The sequence below is a fragment of the Fukomys damarensis genome, unplaced genomic scaffold (assembly GCF_012274545.1).
Source record: "Fukomys damarensis isolate Sample0158 unplaced genomic scaffold, DMR_v1.0_HiC HiC_scaffold_38, whole genome shotgun sequence".
NCBI classification, from domain to species: Eukaryota; Metazoa; Chordata; class Mammalia; order Rodentia; family Bathyergidae; genus Fukomys; species Fukomys damarensis.
In genome coordinates, this window is record NW_022900950.1 from 54,174,157 (window position 1) to 54,200,896 (window position 26,740).

General features: G+C 35.8%; 1 protein-coding gene across 1 annotated transcript in view; it reads left to right on the top strand.

The window, feature by feature from the left end:
* Nucleotides 1–26,740, top strand: part of Vwa8 (von Willebrand factor A domain containing 8) — a 381,153-nt gene that overhangs the window by 9,334 nt on the left and 345,079 nt on the right. The window contains exons 3-4 of the mRNA XM_010637116.1: nucleotides 3–48; nucleotides 13,781–13,858. Coding sequence (XP_010635418.1) covers nucleotides 3–48; nucleotides 13,781–13,858 — 124 coding nt within the window. The remainder of the gene's footprint in view (nucleotides 1–2; nucleotides 49–13,780; nucleotides 13,859–26,740) is intronic.

Below are 26,740 nucleotides of genomic sequence, written 5' to 3' on the forward strand. Positions count from 1 at the left end.
AGCGACCGGAGGTCAGGCTGGTGCACGCCGGGGCGGGGGCCGACACAGGTAACTGGGCGCCTTCGCCCCGCTCTTGCTATCCCTGCTCGCGGCCGCTGCTTCGCTGCACCAGGGAGAAGCGCTCGCTGCGCTGGGAGCCACGAGATAGAGGTTCCAGTCTTGACGTCACTGCTGCTTGCGGTGTGGAGCGTGGCGCAAAGCGCTTGCACTCTCTGGGTTTCATTCTGTAACTCCAGGAGCCTGGACGAAGGTTCCTGATGATCTGGAATAATGCTTCTTCCTTACCCACCAGCTTCCTTTACCTCCAAATCTGACCTGTATTGTTGTACACGCAAAGGTTAACACAGCAGTCTTTGGGGATTGTTGAAAGTCATAACTGACTTTGCCCTCCGGGTCCCAAGGGCCTGGAAGCCGTGCTGTGCCCTGTGCCAGCCAGGGCTTGTGATGGCATAGAAGTGTACATCTGTGTACTGTGATTAAACAAATCCACGAACTGTCCCAAGTTTTACAGGAGTCTGAACGTTTCCCATTTTCTTAGAGCTGAAAGTCAGGTTCATTTAATAAAAACCCTTGGTTCTACATTTGAGGGGAATGAGTTCCAGAGAGAAGAAAACGGTGACTTTCTGGAGATCACACAACTAGTGATTACCCAACAGTCACAAGCTTGGTTTTCTAAGCTTGACATTTTATTTTTGTCTCTACCTAAGCTGGTTTTAGTTGTGTGTTGAGTTTTGAATATTTGTGATGGTTAACGGGAATGGATGTCTGTTGTGTTTTGGGTTTGTTTTTTGTTTTTGTTTTTTCGTTTTTTTGAGACAGGGTCTAACTATGTAGTTGAGACTGACCTGGAACTCTGTGTATATCCCATGCTGGTCTCGAACTCATAGCAGTTCTCTTGCCCTAGCCTCTGGAGTGCTGGGATTACAGGGGTGCACCGCCACACCCGGCTTCTTGTGTTGTTTTTGAATGTCAAACTGATTCTAAGCGAGATTTTGCAGTGTCATTTTTACTTAAAACAACCAAGGTTTTCACTATGAAATTATGGGTTTCATTGTTTCTCTTGCCTTCTTTTCTCACTCATTATCTTTTCTTCTCCAGAAATGAATGAGTTCATCTCTCATTCATTGAACAAATGCCCCTATAATTGTAAATCAAATTTTACCTTTTTCGATTGTCATTTCTAGAGTTCATTCATTTGTTTTTCATTATTTATGTTATTTGTTGTTCCTCTGCCCTAGAAGGAAGACATACATGACAGAATGGTAGTATAACCTGTAAGTTAGGTTTCGGAGTTAAGCAGTCTTGTTTGTAATTCATTTATGCAATGTCCAGCTATGAGAACTTGAGGGAAGGTTACTTAATTTTGTGTTCCAGATTTCTTAACTGTAAAGTGAGATAAGAAGAGTAAATCTGATAGGGTTGTTGTGAGGATTCAACTTGATAATATAACCCATACTACATAAATTCAGTGAAAGTTAGCTTCTTTTGTTATTTTTTACACTTTCAGCTACATCAGTTACTCTATTATCCAGGCTTTAGAAGAAATTAAACCAGTTCCTTTTAGGATCAGAACTATCAGAATTGTCCAGGGAAGCAAATGAAACAGTTAATTGATAAGAACTTTTAAGAAAAGTACCAGTTGGGCTAAGGTTTTAGCTCAGCAGCTCCTTGCCTTACCTTGCAAGCAAGGTCCTGAGTTTGATCCCTGGTACCAAAAAAAAAAAAAGTAACAATTGTTCTTTATACCCGAATGACACATTGATGTAAAAACATTAGAAACACATGTATGAATTTTAGAAGTTTCGATTATATAGTAGTTGTAGATATTGTAAATGCCCTCAAAATTTGTGTTATGTTCAACAAATCAAAGTATAGGCTGTGTTTACAATGTGAATCATGGACATGTTATGATGGACAACGTATTAATTTCTTAGACTCAGTCATTGACTCTGCCACGATCCGACCACAAGTACGTTATGTTAACCTAATTTACCTTGCTATTACAAATTTTTTAACATTGAAGATATAAGGACTGTGGACAAATGAAGCTTGGATCTCCTCTGAGATCTAGATCCATGTAAGAATGATTGTGAGCCAGGTAAAAAGAAGGCAAGCTCTTGGTTACTCTGACATTTACTAGTAAGACCTTCAGGGTTGGAAAGGCACATCTAGATCAGAGGTCATGTACATACACATTTAAAGCCACAGATGGCAGTAGGCTTTAGTCATTTAGTTTATGCTGGAAAGATGCTATAGAAACACTCATGCATGTGATCAGTAACTAGTACCTCCTGTGTGAGTAATTGGAATTGCTTCCTAGTAGTTTGAAAAAAGAGCAACAAAGTCATGTATAATAGATTTACTTTATATCCTTTTCTTATTTGTACTTGGTTGTGTGTCCTGTTTTATTTGTCTTTTTGCTCCTTTAGTGCATGCCAACAGATTCAATGGCTTTCTTGGTTAAAGTTCATGTAGAGAATGAGTATGAGAGGCTGCATGTGCTTTGTTGGCTTTCAAAATAGTACGTATATTACAGCTGATTAAGAAGAAAGAGAAATCATTTATGTTAAGAAGGAAAACCAAACCAAACCCACATCCACTGCTTTTTATCCTTTGTTAGCAGTTTGTATGAATTATCAGATTGTTCTGTTATCTGTTTACACTCAGTAGTACTATCTCTTCAATTTAGGAACAAAGGTGTCAGTTGGTTTTCTACTTCAGTTTTCAATAAAGATCATTGTAGTGTTTTCATAGATGGAGCCAAGCAAGTTGGTTCAGTAGGACTGTGATGTTAAATGGATTCAGATATGTCATACATAAAGTGATAAACTCAGGAGCATAGCTGTGTAAATCTACCATGACATTTAGTGTTTGCCTCTAACACCATCATTATTAAATGAATTCATTACTTTTTCTTGTGTGAGGTAAATACGCTCATAGAAACACTCTAGCATACTTTTGTACAAGTGATTTATATCAATTATAGAAAACTGACAAATACAGACAAATCCTCTGATAGGTAATCCTCCCAACTCAAATTCAGAAGTGTCAACTTTTTTGGTGTTAATCAAATTATATCAGATTATATCTAACACATATAATATTTATGCAATACAGTAAGTCCCTGATTTGTGAACAAGTTCGGATCTGGGAGAATATTCGAAAGTTGGGTTTGTTTATAAGTCTGACCAAGTCTTATATACTTTTGACACAATATATAGTATAAAGCATAAAAAACACACAAAAATACAGTAAGTCCCCCACTTTACTGTACTACTTTACACTAATGCCCTGTACAGTAAGCACACAGCAGCACAACTGTGATGCTGTCTGGCAGACACTTTTACAAGATTTGTTTGCATCTACAAATGTTCATAATGTGAGGTCTGTTCGTATCTTTGAGAGTTAGCAACTCAAATATTTATTTTCAAAAATATAATCATGTGTTGTATAATTTGTTACTACATCCATTATTATGGACATATCAACATATATTGTCCTGCATGATTTTTTAAAATAGTGATTAAGTTTATAAATTTATCCATGATTTATTTCATGTTTTTTCTTACATATTTGCATAATTAATTTATATATATGCAGTGAAGTATCTATTTATTTGTATTTTTGTGATTTTTAAATTGTATCCTTGGGCTAGAATAGAAATAGTAAATGACTTTGGGTTGGCAAAATATAGAATTCTGACTTCAATTGAGAAATACAGTGTAAGTATAGTTTAGGTCTTACTTTTGTATTTGCTGTGTATTGAACCTTGGGGAAATGATTTAACTACTATCCTTCAATAATTTACTTTGATACTCATGATCTTCTGATTGTATTGTATATTAAAGAATTTGAGCTGGGTGTGGTGGCGCAAGCCTGTAATCCCAGCACTTGGGAGACTGAGGCAGGAGGATCCCTGTGAGTTCAAGACCAGTCTGGGCTACATAGTGAGTTCCATGTGAGACTCGACTACATAGTGAGACCCTGTCTCAATTAAAAAAAAAAAAAAAAAGGAATTTAGCAGTGAAATCCCAGAGTAGTTGTATAGTATATATGTTAGGAAGACCCATGTCAGGAGCACATAGACTAAGGGAAATTGAGGATACATTTAGTTTTCTCTTGGGTCTGAGTTTTGTCTATTACAAAAAGAACAGTGGGGCCACTAAACTGTCACTTCTTAACCCAAGTTGATTTCCGTCCCAGCAGGTACATTTGGAATGTCTGGAGATGTTTTCTGGTTGTCATAACAGGGAGGGAGGCATGCTAGTGGCATTTGGTGGGTAGAGGCCAGCAGTACTGCAAACATTCAGCCCTTACAGCAAAGGATTATCCAGCCTGAATTGTCAGTCGTGCCACTGTTGAGAAACCCTGAACTAAGCCATTTTCTTTGTCAAAGCTCCATTAAAATTTAAACTTTAGACAAATTAAATTTAACAGAGTTTAACTGAGTGGAAAATGATTGGTCTATTGGGCAGCTCAAGAATCAGAAGAGGTTCAGAGAGATCCGCCCAGCATTATGGGCAAGCAGATTTATGGTTGGAAAACAGAAGTGAAGTATAGAAACAGCTTGATTGATTTAGTTTATAGTGTTTACCTTATTTGAACCTTTCCTATTGAGTTGGCAGCCTGTGATTGACTAAAGAATGGCTTGCTGTGACTGGCTGGCTACAGTTTTTACAGAGTTGTACCAAATTCAGTTCACTACAAAGTTAGGTTGCAGTTCATTATGTTAGAACTCAAAGTACAGAGGTCTCCTCAGGCCCGTTTTCCTTTAACACTACGAATGATTGCATGAGTACTTTTCATAAGACTGAATGTTATAAAAGTATATATATTCAGCTGGGGTTGGTGGCACCTGTAATCCCAGCACTTGGGAGGCTGAGGCAAGTGTTTGAGGCCAACCTGGACTATGTAGTGAGTTCAAGTCCAGCCTAAACTACAAAGGGAGACCCTATCTAAAAAAAAAATAAAAGTATATACATTAATTAACAGAATCTGTAGTCTCTAGTGTGGAAAATATTAAGAACATAAAAGCACACGTGAGAAGAAGGATTACTACAGAAATACCTGAAATATATAACTCAGAACATTTTTGAGATTGATAAAGATCTTGAAGTGTCTGAGAATATCCAAATTTCTTATGGGTTAGTGAAAAGTTAAATAAAATTATCAGTTGTATAAAAATTAAAAAATTAATAAAATTATTAATAAAAAATTGACAAAGCTTTTCACTGTGAAATTTCTATAGTTAGACGTTGAAGAAAGAATAAAATAGTTCTGGTATTTGCCCACAGTAATGACCATAAAAGAAAAAGTAAAGGATATAATTGGTAAACTCTAAGGACAAAACAAAATTTGGTGATAAACATCCACTATAAAATAATATTGTATATAATAAAAATGAAAATGTGCTATATAAAGATTGATTAAGAAATTCTGGCTTAATAAAATTTTCCCTGAAAATTTCTTACTTGATGGAAATTGATGATGTTGTAAGGATTTCAAGTGTCTTGTGTTTTCCTCTGAGGGTATATCTTCATTTGTAGATTGGGATTGTTACCCTTGCTGTGCCTGTCATACCTTATAAGAATTGCTATGTTAGGCTGGGCATGGTGGTGCATGCCTGTAATCCCAGCACTCAGGAGGCTAAGGTAGGAGGATCACTGTGAGTTTGAGACCAGCCTGAGCTACACAGTGAGTTCCAGGTCAGTCTTAACTACATAGTGAGACCCTGTCTCAAAAAAACCAAAAAAAAAAGAATTGCTATGTTAACTGTCCTTTGGTTGACAGTTGCATGTGACATCTTTAGGGGTTGGGCTGTCTCTGTTGTCCCTTGGTTTCTCTGCCTCTACTTATTGGACTTACTTTTGCTGTCTTGGCTTTAATTTTAGCATATGACAGGCTTTCATCGGGTGGTAACAATGATAGTCTCACTGACAGCTCCAGACCTTCATTGTCCTTACATTTCACAGTATCAAAAGAAGAGAGGGTACAGTGGATATGATACTGTTCTTGGCACTGGTTATACAGTGATGATTGCAATACACACACACACACACACACACACAAACACACAATACACTTTGTAGACATTATTTTTCTCATTTATCTGCTAAAGGGATTTTGCAAATGTGTCTCTTTGCACATTTTTGTGTTGCTAGTTAGAAGTTTTCCCGGTAAGTATAGTTGCAAAGATTGACATTTTCAGTGAATTATAAATATTGTCATTTAAAAGAAGATTTGTTACACAGTCTTTTGAGAGTATATTTTAAATGAAAACAATATCCTAGCAATTTGCCACCATCTGTTTTGAAAGTAGATGAAAAGCTCTTAACTGTCAGAAAATGCACATATTCCTTTATCTCCTTGAATTTGTATTTCAGCTGTACTTTTTATAATTTTATCTTAATATATTTGTTTTCATGGAAGTTTCATTTTCATAGGACCTTCCTGAAATGAACCGTGTAAATGTCAAAATATTTCTCTCATTACAGTGCAGTTTTTCAAAAAGAACATCAATATGTTACAAAGTTTAATCTTTTGTGGAAGCATGCCTTCCAATGACATGAGCAACACTATTCCAGTTGAATATTAACTAATTGATTAACTTAATGCAATTAATATTCTCCATTTAGAACATACAAGAATAATATTTGGAATGTACAAGAATATACCCTTCCAGGCGCCCCTCCTAGGGAGCCACCCCTCTGAATCAGGCCCCATCTCCTGACAACAGGTAGACTCCTGGATTCATCAGTGGGTGCATCCACTGATGCTGATGAGTTCAATGCCACCGTGATCCAGACTTTTCCAAACACATGAGACTCCGGGGAAACATTTTAGATCTAAACCATAAAACCTTGGGAAGTGTTCATATGCTCTAATTCAGACTACTATTACAGAGGAAACACAGTAATTGTGATACAGGGTGAGACATGCTTTACAAAAGTGTGAATCATTTCTTTGCCAGCGGAAGACAGGAATGGAGTGATCAACTCTGGAAGGAGGGGGACACCAAAAGGGTAGATGAAGATATGTAAGGAGTAGATGTGTAAAGGGAGAATAGTGTGAGCTACATGGAAGGCCATTTAGCTTGAGGGAATAAAGTATCAATCATAGAAATAGGAATATGAGAGATGGAGTTGGCTTGGCTGGAGATGGGCACATAGAAGATACAGAGCGCTATTTTTCTCACGTTGAAGTTGAGGTGTCTCTGGACTATCTAGGTGAAGTATCTAGTAGACTACTCGCAGATATGCAGCTCAGGATAGAGATCTTAGCCAAAATAGATGTTTAAGAGTTAGTTGTCTAAAGATGTGGGCCCTTGGTATGGATTAAATGAGTCAGAAAAGTATCAGAAGATGAACGTTAACATTTAAGGCAGGGATGGCAGATGCCTGGTCTATGTGAATGGCGTAACATTTCTTTTGTTTACAGTAGACATCACTAATTGATCATGGCCCTATTTCTCCTTTTTATGGGGGGGTACCTGGGATGGAACTCAGGACCTTGAGCTTGTGAGGCAGGCGGTGGCACCACTGAGCTAAATCCCCAGCCCAGGCCCTATTTCTCAATGAGGCCAATTTCTATTGTTTTGCTTTTATATCTTTTAGAAATATCTTGTTTAGTATCCAGATGTTTAGGGTTATTGCAGTTACCTATTTGGTATTGATTTCTAGTTTAATTCCATTGTGGTTATAAATGCTACTGTGATTTAAGTCCTTTGAAATTTATTGAGACTTGCTTTATGGTCCAGCCTTTGGTGGATGTCCCATGTACTTTGTTTTTTTCTTTTTGGTTTTTTTGAGACAGGGTCTCATTATGTAGTTCAGGCTGGCCTTGAACTCACTGTCTAACCCAGGCTAGCCTCAAATCCTCCTACCTCAGCCTCCCAAGTGCTGGCATTACAAGCATGGACCATCATGTCCGGCTTGTCCCATATACTTTTAAACAGAATATATATTTTGCTGTTCTTAGGTGTAGTGTTCCATAAAGGTCATTTAGGTCAAGTGGGTATGAATGATTTCAGGTCTTCTCTGTCTGCCTCTACATTTGATCTTTGCCAACAAAGACCAAGAAGCTATTATCCTAATTTGTGTATCATTTCCCCCCTGCTTTATCCATCAATTACTGAAAGAAGTATATTGAACTATCTTGATATGATTTTAGGTTTGCCTATTTCTACTTTTAGTTCTGTCAAGGTTTTTTTGTTTTTTTTTTTTCTCCATGTTTATCCAGATCCCTCCATGCCAGGTTGCCACCACAAATTTGCTGTAGCCTTTCACAAAGGGGCACATTTCCTGTTAGGAGGCAGCATAATCCAGTTACCGTCTGTCTTTGTTCTCTGCCATGGCCCCTTCAGGCCTAGGTGTAATAATGGCTTTCTGCTTATTGCTAGCCTGGGAGTACTACATTATCCTTTCTTTTACTTACTGGGGATTGAACCCAGAGCCTCATGCATGCTAGGAAAGTGCTCTACCGCTGAGCTATATATCTCCAGCCCTTAAAAAAAAAAAAAAATCACCTTGACACAGGGTCTTAAATTGCCCAGGCTAGCCTTGAATTTGGGATTCTCCTACCATAGTCTCAAGCAGTTGAGAGTGTAGGCATGTGCCACCATGACTGGCTGGTTTTCCAAAACTCTGCCCTCATCTCTAAATGGTTCCTTGATTATACTCTTTATTTACTCAATTTGATCATATGTACCAGTATCCCATCGATGTAGTGCTGGAACCTCGACTCATAAATGGTTATGCCTGAAAAAAACATTTTAGTCTGTAGGAAAATCCAGGGCCAAAGCCTAATGTATCTGGCATGTTCAAGGAATAGTGAGAAGACCAGTGTGGCTGGATTAGAATTGTTAACAGATTGGGGTTCCAGAGGGCTTCCTTCTCTGTACTTGTCCTGAACAAAGAATTTTTGAACAAGACACCCCGAAAAGGCAGCAAGGGTGTAGATTTATTGAAGGTGAGGAAAAAAAAGGCTTACAGAGAGCCCCTAAAGATAAAGGGAAGGGATACTTTAGTATCCAAAATAACTGGGCCTCCCCCAACTCCCCGCAGTGTAAATGTGGCTTTCAGACAACTGTCCTATCAAAAACCACCTTGGGCCGGGTATTTAGCTCAGTGGTTTCCCCAGCTGCCTGGCAAGCTCGGGGTCCCTGGCACCAAAAAATAAACAAAACAAAACAAAACAAACAAACAAAAAAAACTGGACCTTTTGCCAAATGTAAATGAAGGATCAGGAACAGTGTCTTGATTGGTCATGCCCATGTGTAGGTAAAAGATTGGGAATAGCACCTTCTGATTGGTCCTGTGAATAGTTCCAGATTCAAGTAAATGATTAGGAATAGCACTTTTCTGATTGGTCCTATGAATGGTGCAGAACTCAGATGAAGTGTTGAGAATATCGCTTTCTCTTTGGTCCTGTGTACAGGAACCATATGCCTGGAATCATTTTGGGCCTAGTGTTCTGCACATGTCTTCTCCTTTTAGGAAACACCTCAGTCAACTTATTAGCCATGGGTTTCTATGACTTCTGACACATTCCACCAGGTTGGTTGTCCACTTTGCACCAGCACTAATCAGAATGACTGAAGAGAACAGAAGATGAGGTCTGAGAGGGAATGGGGCAGCCAGATTGGAAATACCCTTATAGGCCATTGCCCAGACTGGACCATTTACCTGAGGACTGACATTAGTTAATTCCAATTCTGTTAGGACCACGGTGGTTTTTCTGTTGAGACCACAGTAGGAGGCCAGGGTTAAAACAGGAGATTTGTTAGAATGTCAGAGAGGCTGGCTTGGATTAGCATTGATTTGGGTTTAACAGAAAAGGATGACTTCAAGCTTTCTGGTCTGAGTAACTGGAAAGATTAAGTTGCCATTTGCAGACTGAGAAATACTGTGAGTGAAGCACATTTTGATGGAAAGATCAGAAATTCATTCTAATTTCTGAGGAAAGAATTTTTCCTCCTTTTTGATTTTTAACGCTCAGTGAAAAGGTTGTACAGATATTATTAATGAACATTTAAAGTTTTTTGTATGTATTTTAAAATCTAATAAAGATATATTAGTTTCACTATGCTGACAAAATACTATAAACTAGATAGTTTATAAACAAAAGAAATTTATTTCTCACAGTTGTGGAGGCTGGGAAATTCAAAATCAAGGTGCCAGCTGATTTGGTGCCCAGATTGGAGCCTGTTTCCTTGTACATAATTACAGCTTCTACCTACATAGATAGTCATGTTGTACAAGGGGCAGGTGGTGTCTGCAATAATGGCACTGATTTTACTCCTGAAGGTTCTTGCAACCTAAACATCTCTCAAAAGCTCCATCCACCTCCTAATAACATTATCCTTGGGGATTTAGTATTTCAGTGTATGATTTTGTTGTGACACATTCAGCCCATAGCATAAGGAGTGCTATAGTGAACACATCCTTGTATGTGCCACTAGTAGATACGGCAAATAAATTAGTTAGAATTTCTTTCCAAAGTGGTTGTACCGATAAGGTAGCACAGCCGGTCGTGGTGGCACACACCTGTAATCCTAGCACTCTGGAGTTTGAGGCCAGCCTGGACTATATAGAGAAATCAGTGCCAGCTGAACTATATATCAAGACCCTGTTTCAAACAAAACAAAGCTATTTAAGTGAGCAGTACACTGAGGTACCATTTCCTTCTCCATTCAGTGTTATCAAACTTGAACATTCTTATGGATTTTATACCTTAGATATGGCTTCTCATTTTAGTTTTCATTATCCATGTTATTGATCAGACTGTATCTCTATGCTTATTAGTAATTTGTGTTTTCTGTGAATTGCCTGTTTATATATTTAATCTAGTTTTCTGTTAGTTTGTTTTTTCTTTTTGATTTGCTGGTTTTGATATATTCTGAATCATAACTTTGTTGTATTTTAACTATTTATGGTAACTTTATTATGTAATAAATTTTTAATGTTGCAAAATATTTTGTCTTTTCCTTTGCTTAAGAAATTCTTTTCAAGTTCACAGCCACAAATCTATATTTTCTAACACACACACATATACATATATTTCAATGTTTATAAGAACATTAGTGTATTTTGATTTTATTTTTGTGAGAAGTGTGACTTGGGAATTTTACTCCAATTAAAAAAAAATGAATGGCCAATTGTGAAACTCCTTTCCTTTTTGTAATAAGAACTGGTGCCTAGAAATGTCCTCAGGTTTAAGTTAGTTATTTGTATCAATTTTGTCAGGATGCCATATAATTACAGTCTATAAGAAGTGAAATAACATTTATAAAGACATCTTATTTGAAAATACTGTATTTATAATTCTTTATAACCATCTATAATAAAGGCTATTCTTGTATTTGTAAGCAGTGGTATCATTCTTTTTTTAATTTTTTTATTTATTTTTTTTGGTACCGGAGATTGAACTCAGGACCTTGCGCTCGCAAGGCAGTCAGCGGAACCACTGAGCTAAATCCCCGGGCCTCATTCTTTTATTTTTAAGTAAGCTAACCCATTTAAAAAATACATACTTTACAAGGTAGCTGTTTTATATTTTCTTTCTTGTATTAAGGAAAATAGTGTAGCATGACCTGTCAACCAATTCCTGGAAGAAATTAAGCTTATACAATACTGTGAGAACCCTGTTGACCACCAGGTTTTTGAGGATGTTAGGATTTTGGGTTGCTGAAACAGATTGGTGGACTACTCTTCAGTTTCTAATTCAGTGCTTTGGGAGTGTTTGCTTTTCTAACAAGTTCCCAGGTGATGTTGATGCTTCAAGAATCTATGATATAATTAACAATGTGAAATAGGAAGAAAAGGGATAAAGGTGTAGGGGAAATGGGAAAGGTAGGGGAAAGGTAGGGAAAAGAAAAAAAATGGGAAAATGAAAAAATGGAAATAAAGTATTTGTAAATAGGGAAGGGAGGAGGGGGTGAAGGGAGGGCAGGGATAAGGGGAAAAAATGAGAACCAAGACCTGTCATGTAAAGGTAGGTACAAGATCCCAATGATGAATGTAACTGTACTGTATACCTAAAATGTACCAATAATGAGAAAAAAAAGAATCTATGATAGATGGAATGAAAACAGTTTATTGGTGGGAGGAGGAAGGAATGCCTGGTCAATTATGGAGCAAGTTTGCAACCTTACCTTTAGGGTTTTTGTTTTGTTTTGTTTTTGTACCAGGGATCAAACTCAGGTCCTTGTGCTTGTGAGACAGGCACTGGAACCTTTTTTTTCTTTTAAGGTAGAAAGCAAACTATTACGTTAATGGACCTGTTCAGGCCTGGTCAAAGAACCAGACCCACCTTTAGGATTTTTGTCCTTAGTGTGTTTTGTCTTGCTTCCTTCTGGCTGATAATTTAGGATTTAAGCAGGATTTAGCTTTGTATGTTGTGCTTTTCTTCTCTTAATTTACTATATATGTAAAAAATCTACTCTATGAAAACTTTTTCACAGATTTACAGACTTTCTCATTTGTAAATTTCTGTCTCAGAGGACTATTTTGAGGATGTGCAAAGTACTTAGAAGATAGCAAGTATACAGTAAGGCTGTTGTTATTATTGCCATGATTTAAAGTCTTGGTTTTTAGACTACCAAACTGGCCATTCTGAAAGATGAGTTTTGCACAGTGTCCCTTTTTGAGTGTCTTTGAGCCCTCTCCAAATAAAGTTCCAAGTGCAGATGGTGTTAGGATGCCTATCTTGCCGTAGAAGAGAGCATAGCAGAGAGATTGTTCAGTATCGATGGGCACTTTAGATCAGTCCAAAGCTAATGTTAACTTTAAAAAATAGAACAGTGTAGCAGTTACTGAAGACATTCATTCTCCTTTACTTGTTTCATGTACTTTTTGCCACTTGAGATTTGTTCTTTTTGTGGACCTAGAAATACTGAATTTGGGGGATAGGTTGCTAGAGTGCTTGAATTTGTATGTATTAGAGATGAGGATATACAAAGATATAAAAAAAGGTTAAGTTTGAGGATATGTGTTAAAGACTTGGATGATCTTAAAATGCATTGTCTGTTTTTTTTTTTTTTTGCCTGTATTTGCATTACTGATAGCCACAAAATAAAGTTGGGTAGTAAATTTTATTGTATTTCATCTTTTTTTGTCCACCTAATGCTTCAAATGTGAATTTCATCTCTGCTTGTCTTAATTATTTTCATTCCTGGGACCAAATACCCTATACCTACAAGTTAAAGGAAGAAAGGTTCATTTGGCTCACAGTTTATAGAGGCTTCAGTCCATAGTCAGGTGGCTGTGAGGCATGGTAGCATGACAAGAGAGGCTTTAGAAACAGTTCTAAAGCAAACAAAGCAGGCAGATGACAGCAAACAGCAAACAACAGCAGCAGAAGAAGCAGTAGCAGCAGCATCTTCTTTCTGTCCCTTTGTATTGGACCCAGGCTACCCACCTTTTGGGTGTCACTCAGAACTATGTCACTCAGAACTAACCCACATCATGGTCTAATCCACACACCCTTAATCCCAGAATCACACCCTTAATCTATATTCAAGTATCCTAGATCTAGCCACCTCCACAAATCCCCACCAATGAGTGATGAGGCTTTGCGGGACATCTAGATAGAAACCACAAAAATGCCTCACTTTTCCTTGATGCAATTTATACTGTGGATGGAAATTTTAGAATATTACCTGACATAGACTTGAGCATTTCTGTAAGGTCTCTGTCTGTAGGATCAGGAGGATCATTATTGCCAAAGGCATAGTATGTATCACTTGTCTCTTGTAATGATATGTTTCTTTACTCTTTTTTAGGTGATACAATTAATATTGGAGATGTATCCTACAAATTGAAAATGCCTAAGAACCCAGAACTTGTGCCACAGAACTACAGTAAGAAGTACTTATTTATAAATGAATAAATGTTAAGTTTTAGTGTGGGAATTTTCATACACAAAAGTAGAGTGAATAGTATAAATTTAATGTACTTATTCAACTTCAACATTTATCAGTAGTATGCTAATTTTTATCTGATTCCCATATTTTATTCTGGAGTATTAAACCTATCCCAATGGAACCAAAGTGTTTATAGATAAGGAGGGGTGGAGGGGTTAAAAGAAGGGCAGGGGAATGAGGAAACAAATAAGAACCACCATGGATTATATAAAGGTACAAATTTCCAACAATGAATGTCATTATATTATATACCTTAAATGTACCAATAAAATTTAAAAAATTAAAAATAATTTAAAAAACCTATCCCAGACATCCTATTATTTCACTTGTGAGCATTTAGTAAAAAAGTTAATTTTTCTCTCAGGTACTCTTTTTACTTGTTATAAAATTTACGTATAATAAAATGCACAGATTTTAAATTAACTTGGTTTTCACAATTTTATATACCTAGTGTAACCACCCAGATTACTTTTTATCACCTCCAAATTTTTTTTTATGTTCCTTTCCTTTACCCTGGAGACCATTGTTCTCTGTTCTGACATTAATTTGGCCTATTCAACTTTATATAAATAGAATCATATAGTGTGTCTGCATATGTGTGTGTGTGTACCTAGCTTCTTTCCTTTAAGAGAATGAATCTGAGATTCATCAGTGTTGCTGCACCTACCTATTTGTTATAATTTCCAAATACTATTCCATTGTCCAAATATACCAAAATTTATTATTCATTCTCTTCTTGATAGACATCTGCATCACTTCTATTTTCAGGCTGTTAGGAATAAGGTGCTATTAACATTTCCATACAAAATTTGTGGTCATAGGCTTTTACTTCTTTTGAGTACAAAACTAGCACTTGAATTGATGTATCATAGGATAGGTGCCTATTTAACTTTACAACACACTAGCAAACAATTCTCTAACACAATTGTACTATTTTTACTTTTAACCAACAGTAGTATTCTACATTCTTGTTAACATTGGTATTTCTAGTCTGTGTGATTTTACTTATTCTACTAGGTCTGAAATAAGTCTCATACAATGTGTTTTGTTTTATAGGTTTTGTTTGTTTTTTTGGTTCGGGGGGGTCAAACTCTGGACCTTGAGCTCGCAAGGCAGGTGGTGGAACCACTGAGCTAAATCCTTAGTCCCTGTTTTATAGGTTTTATGGAGATATAATCCATATACCATAAAATTAAACTTTTTAAAAGTGATTAATATATTCTGAGTGGTGCAGCCACACCACAGTCTAACTTTAAAAAATTTTCATCACCCATAAAAAGAAACCTCATACCTATTAATATTTTACCCACTTTTCCATTTTCTCATCCCCAGACTCACCAGTAACTACTATTCTTTGTTTCTATAGATTTGCCTATTTTGAATACGTCATATAAATGGGGTCATACAGTTTGTGGCCTGTGTATCTGACATGTCACGTGGTGTAATGTTTTCAAGGTTCCTTTTTTTTTTGGTACTGGGGATTGAACTCAGGACCTTTTGCTTGCAAGGCAGTCACAGTGCCACTGAGCTAAATCCCCATCCCTCAAGGTTCTTTAATGTTGTAGTGTATGTTACTACTTTGTTGCTTTTTATGACAGAATTATATCCTTTTGTATAGATATTTTGTTTACCCATTCATCAGTTGATGGACAATTGGATTCTTTCTGTTTTTGTTTTTTTCTGAATAATGCTACTGTAGTTTCTATATGGATATATGCTTTTAATTTTCTTGTATATATACCTATGAGAGGCACTGTTCAATCATATAGTGACTTTAACATTTTGAGAAATTATCAACATGTTTCCAAAGCAGCTGCACCATTTTAAATTTCTACCAGTAATATATCAGTGTTCCAGTTTTTTCGTATCATTATTAACACTTGTTATTGTCTTATCTTTTAACCATAGCTATCCTCATGAATTTGTCTTTTACATCACGACTAGAAAAGGACAGCTGAAATATATTTATGTTACCTATTTTCATATGTTGTTTCCTTTACTCACAGTTGCTTCTTTCTGTGGATTTGAGTTACTGTTTAGTGGGCTTTCATTTCAGCCTGTATTTTTTGTTGCAGCTCTGCTAGTGATGAATTCTCTCATTTTTTGCATATTTGGAAATGTCAATTTGTTCTTTGTATTCTGAAGGGTAGTTATTTTTAATGTAGAATTATTGGTAATTTCTTTTAGCGATTGTGTTCTGATCTTTACAAGAATATGTCATCTTATACCTCTGCCTCCCTAGTTTCTGGTAAGAAGTCATTTATTAATCTTATTAGGGATCTGCACATGACGAATCTCTTTTATCTCTGCTGTCAATATTCTCTTTTTGGCTTTTGATAGATTGGTTAGGTTGTGTACTATAGTTTGGCAATGGTTTATTCCCCAGATGTCCTGGAAACTTGGTTCCCAGTGTGGCAGTGCTGGAGGATTGTGAACCCTTCAGAGATGGGTCTTAGTGGAAGGTAATTTGCTCAATGGGGAAACTGCCTTCAGAAGAGATCAATGCTGATTTGTGGAATGAGTTCTCAAGAAAATAAAGTGTAAAAAGAGCAAGACTGACCTTTCCCCACTCTGTTTTCCTGCTTTGCCATGGATCTCTCCTTTTCTCACACTGCTACTATGATGCCCTCTGCCATGCTGTGACATAACCAAGGGAACCCTCACCAGAGGCTGAACAGATGGGGCAGCCTGATGTTGGACTTTCAATCTTGAAAATTGTGAGCTAAATTTTCTTTGTTTATTACCTTGCCTCAGATATTTTGTTAAAGCAATGGAAAATGGACAAATGTGTATAATTGCTGATCTCTGAATTTATCCTATTTGGATTTTATTGAACTTGGATGTTTTTGGATATGTTTTGTCAATTTGACAAGATTTTGGACATTATTTCTTCACGATTATTTCTTCCTTCCCTCCTTTATCTCCTTCCCATTATATACATGTAGACTTGATACCCTACCCATTTCAAAGTCTTCATTTTCTTTATATTCATTTTTCTTTCTCTGCCAGGATAATCTCACTTGATCTATCATCAAATTTGCTGACTCTATTATGGACTCATATCTATTATTGAGCCTCTCATGATTTTTTTCTCCATTTCACAGTAGTTTTCAAGTTTATAATTTCTATTTTGGCTTTAAAAATAATTTCTCTAATTTCCTATTGACTTTTAGTTCTTTTGACATGGGTTCTTTTAATTTTTAAAGGATACTTGTGTAATAGTTGGATTAAAGCGTCTGCTAAGTCATATATCTTGCTTCCTCAGAAACATTTTATTTACTCCTTTTTTTTCCATGTAAGAATCATACTTTCTTATTTCTTTTTATAATTCTATTGTTGAATATGGACATTTTAAGTAGTATATTATGACAACTCTGAAAATCAAATTCTCCCTTTTCCATGATTTGTTCCTTGTGTTTCTGCCATTTGTTTAGTGACTTTCATAGGTTCTTTCTCTACATTCTCTATTCTTTGTCATGTGCAGTCAGTGAAATTTCTGTTTGGTTAGCTTAGCAGTCAGGGAATGATTAGACAAATTTCTTAAATGCCTTGAACTAATGATTTTCTTGGCTTTTGCAGCACTTGCTGCAAGCACTTGATTTGGAGCATGGTTTCAGTGCTCTACAGGCAGCCAACAATTGTGTTTTGACCTTTACTTCTGCTTCTGTAGACCCTCAAGTTCAGCCAGAGATAAGACTTTTCTCAGCTATGCCCTTCTCAGGATTTGCCTGAACTTGTACATAGCCCAAGATTCCCAGCATATACTGGAAGTTTTAAAAGTCTCCTGTGAACACTTCCTTCCCAATTTTTTTTCTGAGTTTTTTGGTTATTCTTTGGTTAGCTCCAGTTGGTACAACTGCCGCAGGCAACTCATGTTAAATAATTGTAGTTTTTTTTTTTTTTGTCATATGTCCTGCAGTAGTGCTGAGTATACACTGAGTTCTGAGTAGGTTAAAGACAGATTCAAAGAGACTGGTTAGACAGAAAAGGTAACACCTGGGTTGCGGGGAGAAAAAAGACAGATTCAAAGAATGAAGCTTTTCAGAGAGCTTCCAGGTGGCCAAGTAGGGACATTTCTCTGGGCATGGGGCTTTTGGGGCACACTAACCTGTTCTGTCCCCTTCAGTGGCTCCAGGTTGCTCGGTTTTTTTGTTTGTTTGTTTTTGTTTTGTTTTTTTACGATTATGGGTGGTTCCTTCCTAAGACAACTGCAGGGCATGGGAAATGGAAATGGGATGAAGGCAATTAAAATGCTCAAAAGTTCACTATCCTTGCTGAAGTTCAACCATTTTTAAAATAAATACTTGTCAAACTGTAGAAATCATTTTGTTAATTTCAAGAATTCTGAAAATGTTGATTTTGACAATTTTTTCCAATGTGTTCATTGTTTTTTCATGGAGGAATGAATTTTCAGCATTTTTCTCCATGTTATTTCAGTCATGTCTGTTTTATCATTGTGGTTTTAATTTGCTTTTCCCTGATGAATAGTGATATCCAAGATATTTTCCTATGCTTACTGACTTTCACAGGAATATATGCTAAACTCATTTGTCCACTTAAAATCATTGAGCTGTTTGTCTTTACCTTATTCATTTTTGTGTATTAGGGATACAAGACAGATATATGTATTCAAAGCACTTTTTCTCAGTCTATTTGCTTAGTCATTTTTTCATTAGTATCTTGGTTGGTAGTAGTTTTGATTACATTTGATTTTTCTAATTAATTAACTAAATTATTAATGTTCATTGTGCTTTAGAAATCTTGTCCTACTTTTTTTTGGAGACATTTTTTTCAATTAAATTTTTAGGTCAGTTTTATTTTAAAAGAATAGGCCAATTTCATTTTGGTTAGTTGTAAATTCACTGGCATAGTTTTAAAAAAACTATAGTCTTTATTATTCTTTAAATTTCTGTGGAATCTGTAGTGATACCGCTCCTTTAGTTTTGATATTAGAAATTTGTTTTTTTTTCTCTGTTAGTCAGTCTACATTAACTTTTCAAAGAAACCTCATTTGATTATTAATTTTTTTCTATTGGTTATCCATTTGTTGTTCCATTGATTTCTAAGCTTTAATATTCATTTTTTACTTCAGTTCTTTTCTCACTCCAGCTCCACAAACCCTGGCAAGCTGTGGTCAGTCTCTCTTTGCTGTAAAGTACCAATTTTTTGGGTTGTTAGCTGTCTTTGCCAGGCCTGTATTCCACAGTTTGCAATTCAGATATTTCTTGTCCTATTGCCCTGTTTCCAGAGAACACTTCAATGAAGGCCAAGAGTGTCTCAAAGGGATTTATGCTCCTACCCCAGAACTATCCTTGCGGAACTGCTACTTTCTCCTGGATAAAGATCTGAGTGCCTGGATGGAATTTCTGTCACATCTTCTGTTTCACTACTGGCCTCAGGGGATTGTTGCCTTTCACTAAGGAAAGTGCTTTAAGGATCTCTTTCAGCTCCTGCCCTGATGTGCACTTGCACTTGGTGATGGCTGGTGGAAAGAGTAGGTGGGTAGGTGCAGGTTTTCTCTGTGGTGGAGACTGCTCAGAATATCAGATCCTCATACTAGTTTATGTGTGGTCAATTTTAAGTTTGTTGAAAGTTCAGTTTGTGTGTCTCCAATCTAAGTGCTTTTTTTTTTTTTTTTTTGGTGCTGAGGATCAAACACAGGACCTTGTGCTCACAAGGCCGGCATGGTGCCACTGAGATAAGTCCCTGGCCCCAGCTTGTTTCTTGAAACCTTTATGACAGATTCTTAATGGAAGAATTAATTCTTAATGGAAGCTTCCATCTCCACTGGTGATGGAAGCTTATGAGTCTGTATTCCTTTTTGAAAGGGCATATTACTTTCTAGCATTTTGTTAATTTAGGTTTCTTTGTATTCTTAGCTCTATGTTGAGTTTGCAGAGATTATAATTTTTACAGATTAACCGGTTTGTTCTGGTTGTTAGGTTTGAAGTGAAATTCTCTTGCAAGTCTCTGTATCCTAACTAGAAGTGGGAGTCAGGAACATTTATTTTTAATGTTCATTATTTAATGGTTATGTCTAAGCATATTATTGTAATAGACAGTTTTTCTTTCCTGGGGGTAAGACTGGTGACATAAATTCTCCAATAAGTCGTTATACTTGTCTAGAGGAAAATTAACAAAATAGATTTATAATACTTTATAAGTGATGAGTACATGAAAAAATTTTTTAAAAGGGGAGTTACTCCCTGATTTCTGGGTCTTTTGATTGTAGCTAGCTTTTTATATTAAATATCAGGGGTAAGGAGTAATATCAGCTCTTGATAGACCATAGGAAAACTTTTATTTAGTTTGAGTTTTATAGCAAAATGACTGCTGAGGTAGAAATTATATTTAAAAATGTGGCTGTACTACTTTCTAGTTGTATGAATTTCATTATGTAATTTAACTGCTTGATATCCTTGACTGTAGGGGATTATTTCAACCACATGGATATGTTATATAGATTAAATCAAATAGCATAAGTGAAATGTGTAGGACAGTACCTGACTACTCAGTAAGAAGTGCTCTGAAACCATTCCCTTAGTGTTTTGATTCTTCCTACCTTTCATTTCCCATTATTTCATACCTGCGAGTAACAGTGTTGGGTATGAGGATAATTTAAGGCTACTGTAATTGTGCTTGAGAAATGTGCTAAAAACAGTTTAGATTTAATCAGTCTTTCCCTTAAAAAGTGAACCTGGTATACATTTCATCTAGATATGATTTTATATTTGCCCTCAGCTAGATTGTTTGTAGGACTACAAATGGCACCAGGTGCCTCAAATAAATTTCAGTTTTCTTTCAGTGATCAAAGTTCTTTACAATATAGAAAAACAAGTTCATCTCAGACATAAAACAAGGTAATACCTGACAGCTGTCAATGAATAGTAGCAATATCTGCTTCTCTCTTTTTTTTCTCATTGAGTTTATTGGCACATTTTAGGTATACAGTACAGTTACATTCATCATTGGGATCTTGTACCTTTACATGACAGGTCTTGGTTCTCATTTTTTCCCCTTATCCCTGCCCTCCCTTCACCCCCTCCTCCTTTCCCTATTTACAAATACTTTATTTCCATTTTTTCATTTTTCTCATATTATTTTCTTTTCCCTTATTTCCCTTCCCCTACTCTTCCCACTTTCTTTTTTAAATCTAAGATGACATAATCCCCTGTCTGGGGTCAGTTGAAATACTTTGTTGTAGTCCCAAATTTGTAATCATTTTTAAAATCTTCTTATTAAGTGAAATAATCCATAAAAGTATCTGTACTACCTTAGCTTTAAGGGTTCAGTGGATTTTAGCAAGGATGTGTATTTTAAAATTTGTAATCAGATCCTTTGAATGAATATATTTTCATATTTTGCAAATGACTGAGAGACATTAAATGGCTGGTTGACATTAAGCCTCAAAGTGTAAAAGTTTCTAAATACATCAGAAGTTAGCCAGGCATGGTGGCATATAATCCCAGTACTCTGGGAGGCTGACATGGGGGAATTCTAAATTTGATGTCAGCCTGGGCAATTAGCACCTTTTAGTGAGATACTGTGTCAAAATAGAAAAGGACTAGAGACATAGCTCATTGTGAAGACTCTGGATTCAATCTCTAGTACTGCTAAAGTCAATCAGTCAATTCTACATTCATCAGTTCTACATTTATCTCTGTATCTCTATATCTGAACTATCATAAATTATCATAAAAAACTTACAGAAGCTAAAACAGCAACTACAAAACAACCACTACAACACTACAATGTTTTATTTTTATACTTTGAATTTTTATTATTATTTTCATGTATCCCTTATATAGTCAAAGTGAATTTTCATTTTATGTTATTAGGATCTTTTTGAAATTTGCTTGAAGAGTATATATTGAAAGGAGTTGAATAGTCTGTAGGTCTGAATTGGTATTTTCTTATGCTATTCATCTATCATTTTTCCTTCAATTGTCACAATTTCCTTGATTATGTTTCATGTATCAAGATGATGGTATTTTATGTTTTATGCAGTAGTAAATGATTACATTGTCTTTGTTTATGAACAGCTGTGTCCATTTGTGAGAAAAAGACTGTTAGAAGTTTAATTTCCAATGGAAGTGGCCAAGTCAAGCAAAATCTTATGTATGTGAATAAACATGAGGTTGTTTCTTCATATGGACTGGACAGATAAAATATATTTCACTATCCAACATATTTTTTGTGCATCTGTTTGTTATATTATATTCAACTGTTGTATTTGTTGAACTTTCTCTCCCTTTCTCAGGGAATATTTCCAGAATGACAGTTCCCTGTTGCTATAACAAAATTGATTAGAGATTATGGTTCTTGGGTGGTAATCCCATAATTCTAGTCAGCTAGGAACCTGAGGCAGGAAAAGCATGGGGTTGAAGCCAGCCTAAGGGAGTTATTAGCTTGAGTCAAAATAAAATTAAATAGGGCTAGGAATGTAGCTCAGTATAAGGTGCTGGGTTCAATCCCTAATATCTCTTCTCCTCCACAAAAAGAGATTGTAAGGGAATTTTGATTGATTGTTTTTCTTTTGGAGTTTGGAAAAACATTTTTAAATACTTTGGAAGGTATTTCGTTGGAAAGTATATTGTTGAAGTTTGATATGTTATAACTTTCTTTCCTGTATTTATTCCTCATCTGAGCTCATTCTAAAAAACCTCTTGAATTTTGAATATTTGATATTTTCAAATGAGATATGTAATATAAAATGATAGACTTTGTTGAACAAAGGAACTTTAGCAATTTTTATTGTCTCTAAAAGTATTTAATAGCCAGGAAAGTAGGACTAGGACTAGAGTAGAACAAAGAGATTAGAAGACAATTAGTATTGAAACCTAGATTTCTTGACATCACTTTGGTTTTCCTTTTACAGCCTGCCATAATGTTCATAGCAACTTAAAAGCTATTCCTGATTTTCTTTAGAATTAACCTTGAAATGGAAACAAGAATTATATGTTAGAAAATTCTTTTGAAATTTAGAAGTCTGAAAGATTATCAAAAAATACTGTATTAGTTGAAGAACGGCAATGTTATTTTCTTCCCTCCCTTCTTTCTTTCTTTCTTTCTTTTTCTTTCGGTACTGGGGATTGAACTCAGGACCTTGCACTTGCCAGGCAGGCACAGTGCCACTGAGCTAAATCCTTGGCCCTATTTTATTTTTTTCTTATCAGTGATTAGAGCACTTAAAATTACTACTGTTTTATAGCAAAGAAAAAATAAGTATCACAGTGTTGATGATATGAACTCTGATTCTCATACTTAACATATGTTTTATACAATGATAGAAATTGTATCTGGGGCATGCAATTCCTCACAATGAATATATTCATTATGTGTCACAATGTGATCTCTATTTATCTACATATATATCTATATCTATAAATCTATATTGGTATCAATATCTGTCTGTCTGTCTGTCTATCTATCTATCTATCTATCTTCTCCTACCTTTTCCCTCTCCTTGCATCCCTAGATCCCTATTTCCTATAGTCTTTTATTTTATACTTTATGGTTTGGGTTTCTCATGTAAAAGAAATCATGCAAAATTTAACCTCTGTCTCTTTATCTTGTTTAGCACTATGGTCTTAAGGTGCATCCATTTTCCTAAAAATGATTCACATTTATCCTTCTTTCTTTCTTTCTTTCTTTATTTTTTAGACAGGGTCTCACTATGTAGTTGAGACTGACCTGAAACTCATTATATAGCCCAGGCTGGTCTCGAACTACCAGTGATCCTTATGCCTCAGCCTCCTGAGTGCTGCGATTACAGGCATGTGCCACCATGCCCAGCAAAATATATCTTCCCTTAGAAGTGGGATTTCTTTTTTTTTTTTTTTTTTTGGTACCGGGGATCAAACTCAGGTCCTGGCACTTGTGAGGCAGGTAGCGGAACCACTGAGCTAAATCCCTGGCCCCCTCACTGTATAGTTGAGACTGACCTGGAGCTCACTGTGTAGCCAAGGCTGGTCTTGAACTCACAGCGATCCTCCTGCCTCAGCCTCTGGAGTGCTGGGATTACAGGTGTGCGCCACCACACCCAGCTATCCTTCTTTATAATTAGTAGTACTCCATATATACATATCACAGTTTTAAAATCCAACTGTTGATGGACATATAGGTTGTTTCCAAGATTTAGCTATTGTAAATTGTACTGCTGTAAATATGGCTATGCATGTATCACTTGTAATATGGTATTTTTAATTCTTTTGCAAAAATACCCAGAAAGGAGATAGTGGGTCAAATGGAAATTCTATTTTTAGTTTTTTGAAGAATCTCCATACTGACTTCCATAGTGGTTGTATTATAGACAGTGAAGGTGTCATAGGCAGCCAGACAGGGCTGGGCTCTTGAGAGAGTCAGGGCAAAGGTAAAAACACATTATAGCTATGATGAGGCACATGTATTAGAGAACAGGTCTCAAGATGAAGACAGAATGACCAGGCCTAAGATCAGTAGTAACACCTGGTCTAATGAAGTCTAGATAGACATCAGTCACCTTGGCAGGTGACCAAGACCCTTGGACTCATCCTTTCCTAAAAAATTCTTTGTTCCTTCCACATATACTTACTATGTGACTTGTTTCCCTATTGGATCAATATTACCCAAGCAACTATAATTACAACTTTATAGATTGAGCATAGCTGTAACCCATGTTATACCCATATTTTTGTGCTCTATAAAACTTTCCCTGAGAAGTGGGGTCTTTGGCCGCCCACCTTCAGGCCCTCTTCTGCTTCTCATGATCTGTACCTTTCCCCTCAATAAATATTAACCCGTCTTAACCTTGGTTGTTCGTAGAATTCATTCTTTGATTTTGGAGAACACAAACTTGGCACACCAGACATCTAACAGGTTAAGAGTTACAATATTTCTTTCATATTGTATTTAGAAGTTCTGATATCATTTCTTATATCAGTTGTATTAGTTTCTGTTCCCACCAACAGTGTAGCAAGGTTCCTCCCCCACCACTCATCCCCCACCTCACTAAGATATGCTATTTGAGTTCTTGTTGAAAACCTTTCTTACTGGAGTAAGATGGAATCAAGTACTGTTTTCATTTACATTTCTATAATGTTCAGAGATGCTGAACATGTTTTTATATACTTATTGTCATTTTTATTTTTTCTTCTGAGAAATCTCTATTCATTTTAATTGCCCAATTTTTGATCTGGCCTTTTATTTTGAAGGATCGAATTTTTTTTTTTTTTTTTGGCGTTCTTTCTATATTCAAAATATTGGTTCTTCTGTCTGAGAAGTACTTGGCAAAGATGTTTTATCTCTTTTTAGGTTGTCTCTTCACTGTGTTGATGTTTCCTTTGCTGTGCAGAAGCTTTTAAATTTGAATGAACCCATTTGTTGATTCTTAGTGTTTTCTTGTGCAGTAGGGCTTCTAGTTGAGAAAGTGCTTGCCTATGCCTATGTTTTCAAGCGACTTCCCATTTTTATCTTGTATTAGATTGTTTCTGTTTTAGGGCCTAGATCTTTGTTCCTTCTTCTTCTTCTTCTTCTTCTTTTTTTTTTTTTTAGTACAAGGTGAGAGATATGTTTCTAGATATAATCTTCAGTGCGTGGATAAACCAGTTTTCTCATTTCTGAAAAAGCCTATCTTTTCTGCAGTATATGTTTTTGGTCCCTTTGTGAAAGATAGATAGTTGAATGCGCTTGAGGTTTTTTATGAATCTTCTATTCCATTGATCTGCATGTCTGTTTTTGTTTTTAAATCATTGTAGCTTTGTAATTTAATTTGATATACAAGATTATAATGCCTTTTGCTTTTGTCTTGTTGCCCAAGATTGTTTTTGCTATTCAAGTTCTCTTCCATTCCAAATAAATTTTAGTGTTTATTCTAGTTCTGTGGAAAATAATGTTAGTATTTTGATTGGGATTGCATTAAGTCTCTATATCATTTTTGGTAATATGGTTATTTGGACAATATTGGTTCTGCCTATCCCAGAACAAGGGATGGTTTTTCCATTTTCTGATGTTCTCTTTAATCTCTTTTTTCAGAATATGATATTTTAATTATGCAGTCTTTCACTTTCATTTTTAGGTTAATTCCTAAGTATTTAATTTATTTTTGAAGCTATAGTGAATGTTCTTGTTTTCTTAATTTCTTTCTTGGTGTGTTTGTTGTTAGTGTAGAAGAATGCTATTGATTTTTTTGTGATTATTTTGTATCTTGTTGCTTTGGTAAATTTGTGTATTAGTTCCTGGAGTCTGAGATGGAAGTTTTTTTTGTTTTTTTGTTTTTTGGTCTTCTATGTGTAGGATCCTGTCATCTGTGATGAGGATCATGTCATCTGTGGATAAACATAATTTGACTTCCTCCTTTACTTTGGTATTTCTTTTACTTATTTTTCTTGCTTGATTGCCCTAGGTGAGATTTTGAATACTGTATTGAGTAAGACTGGTGAGAGTAGACACCTTGTCTTGTTCCTGGTTTTAGAGGAAGAGCTTTTAGCTTTTCTCCATTCGGTATGATGTTTGTAGTGGTTTTGTCATAAATGGCTTCTATCAAGTTGAGATACGGGCCTTTTATACCTGTTTTCTTCAGGGTTTTATTATGAATCAATGTTGGACATTATCAATGGATTTTCAGCTTCTCTTGAGATGATCATGTGACATTTGACCTTCTTTCTATTTATGTGTTATATTTGTTAATTTGCATATCTAGAACTATCCTTGCATCTCTGGGATGAAACTAACTTTGTCACAATGTATGATTTTTTTAATGATTTGTTGCATTCCCTTTACCAGCATCAATATTATTGAAGATCTTTCTATGTTTGATTAAGGAAATTTGCTGATAGTCTT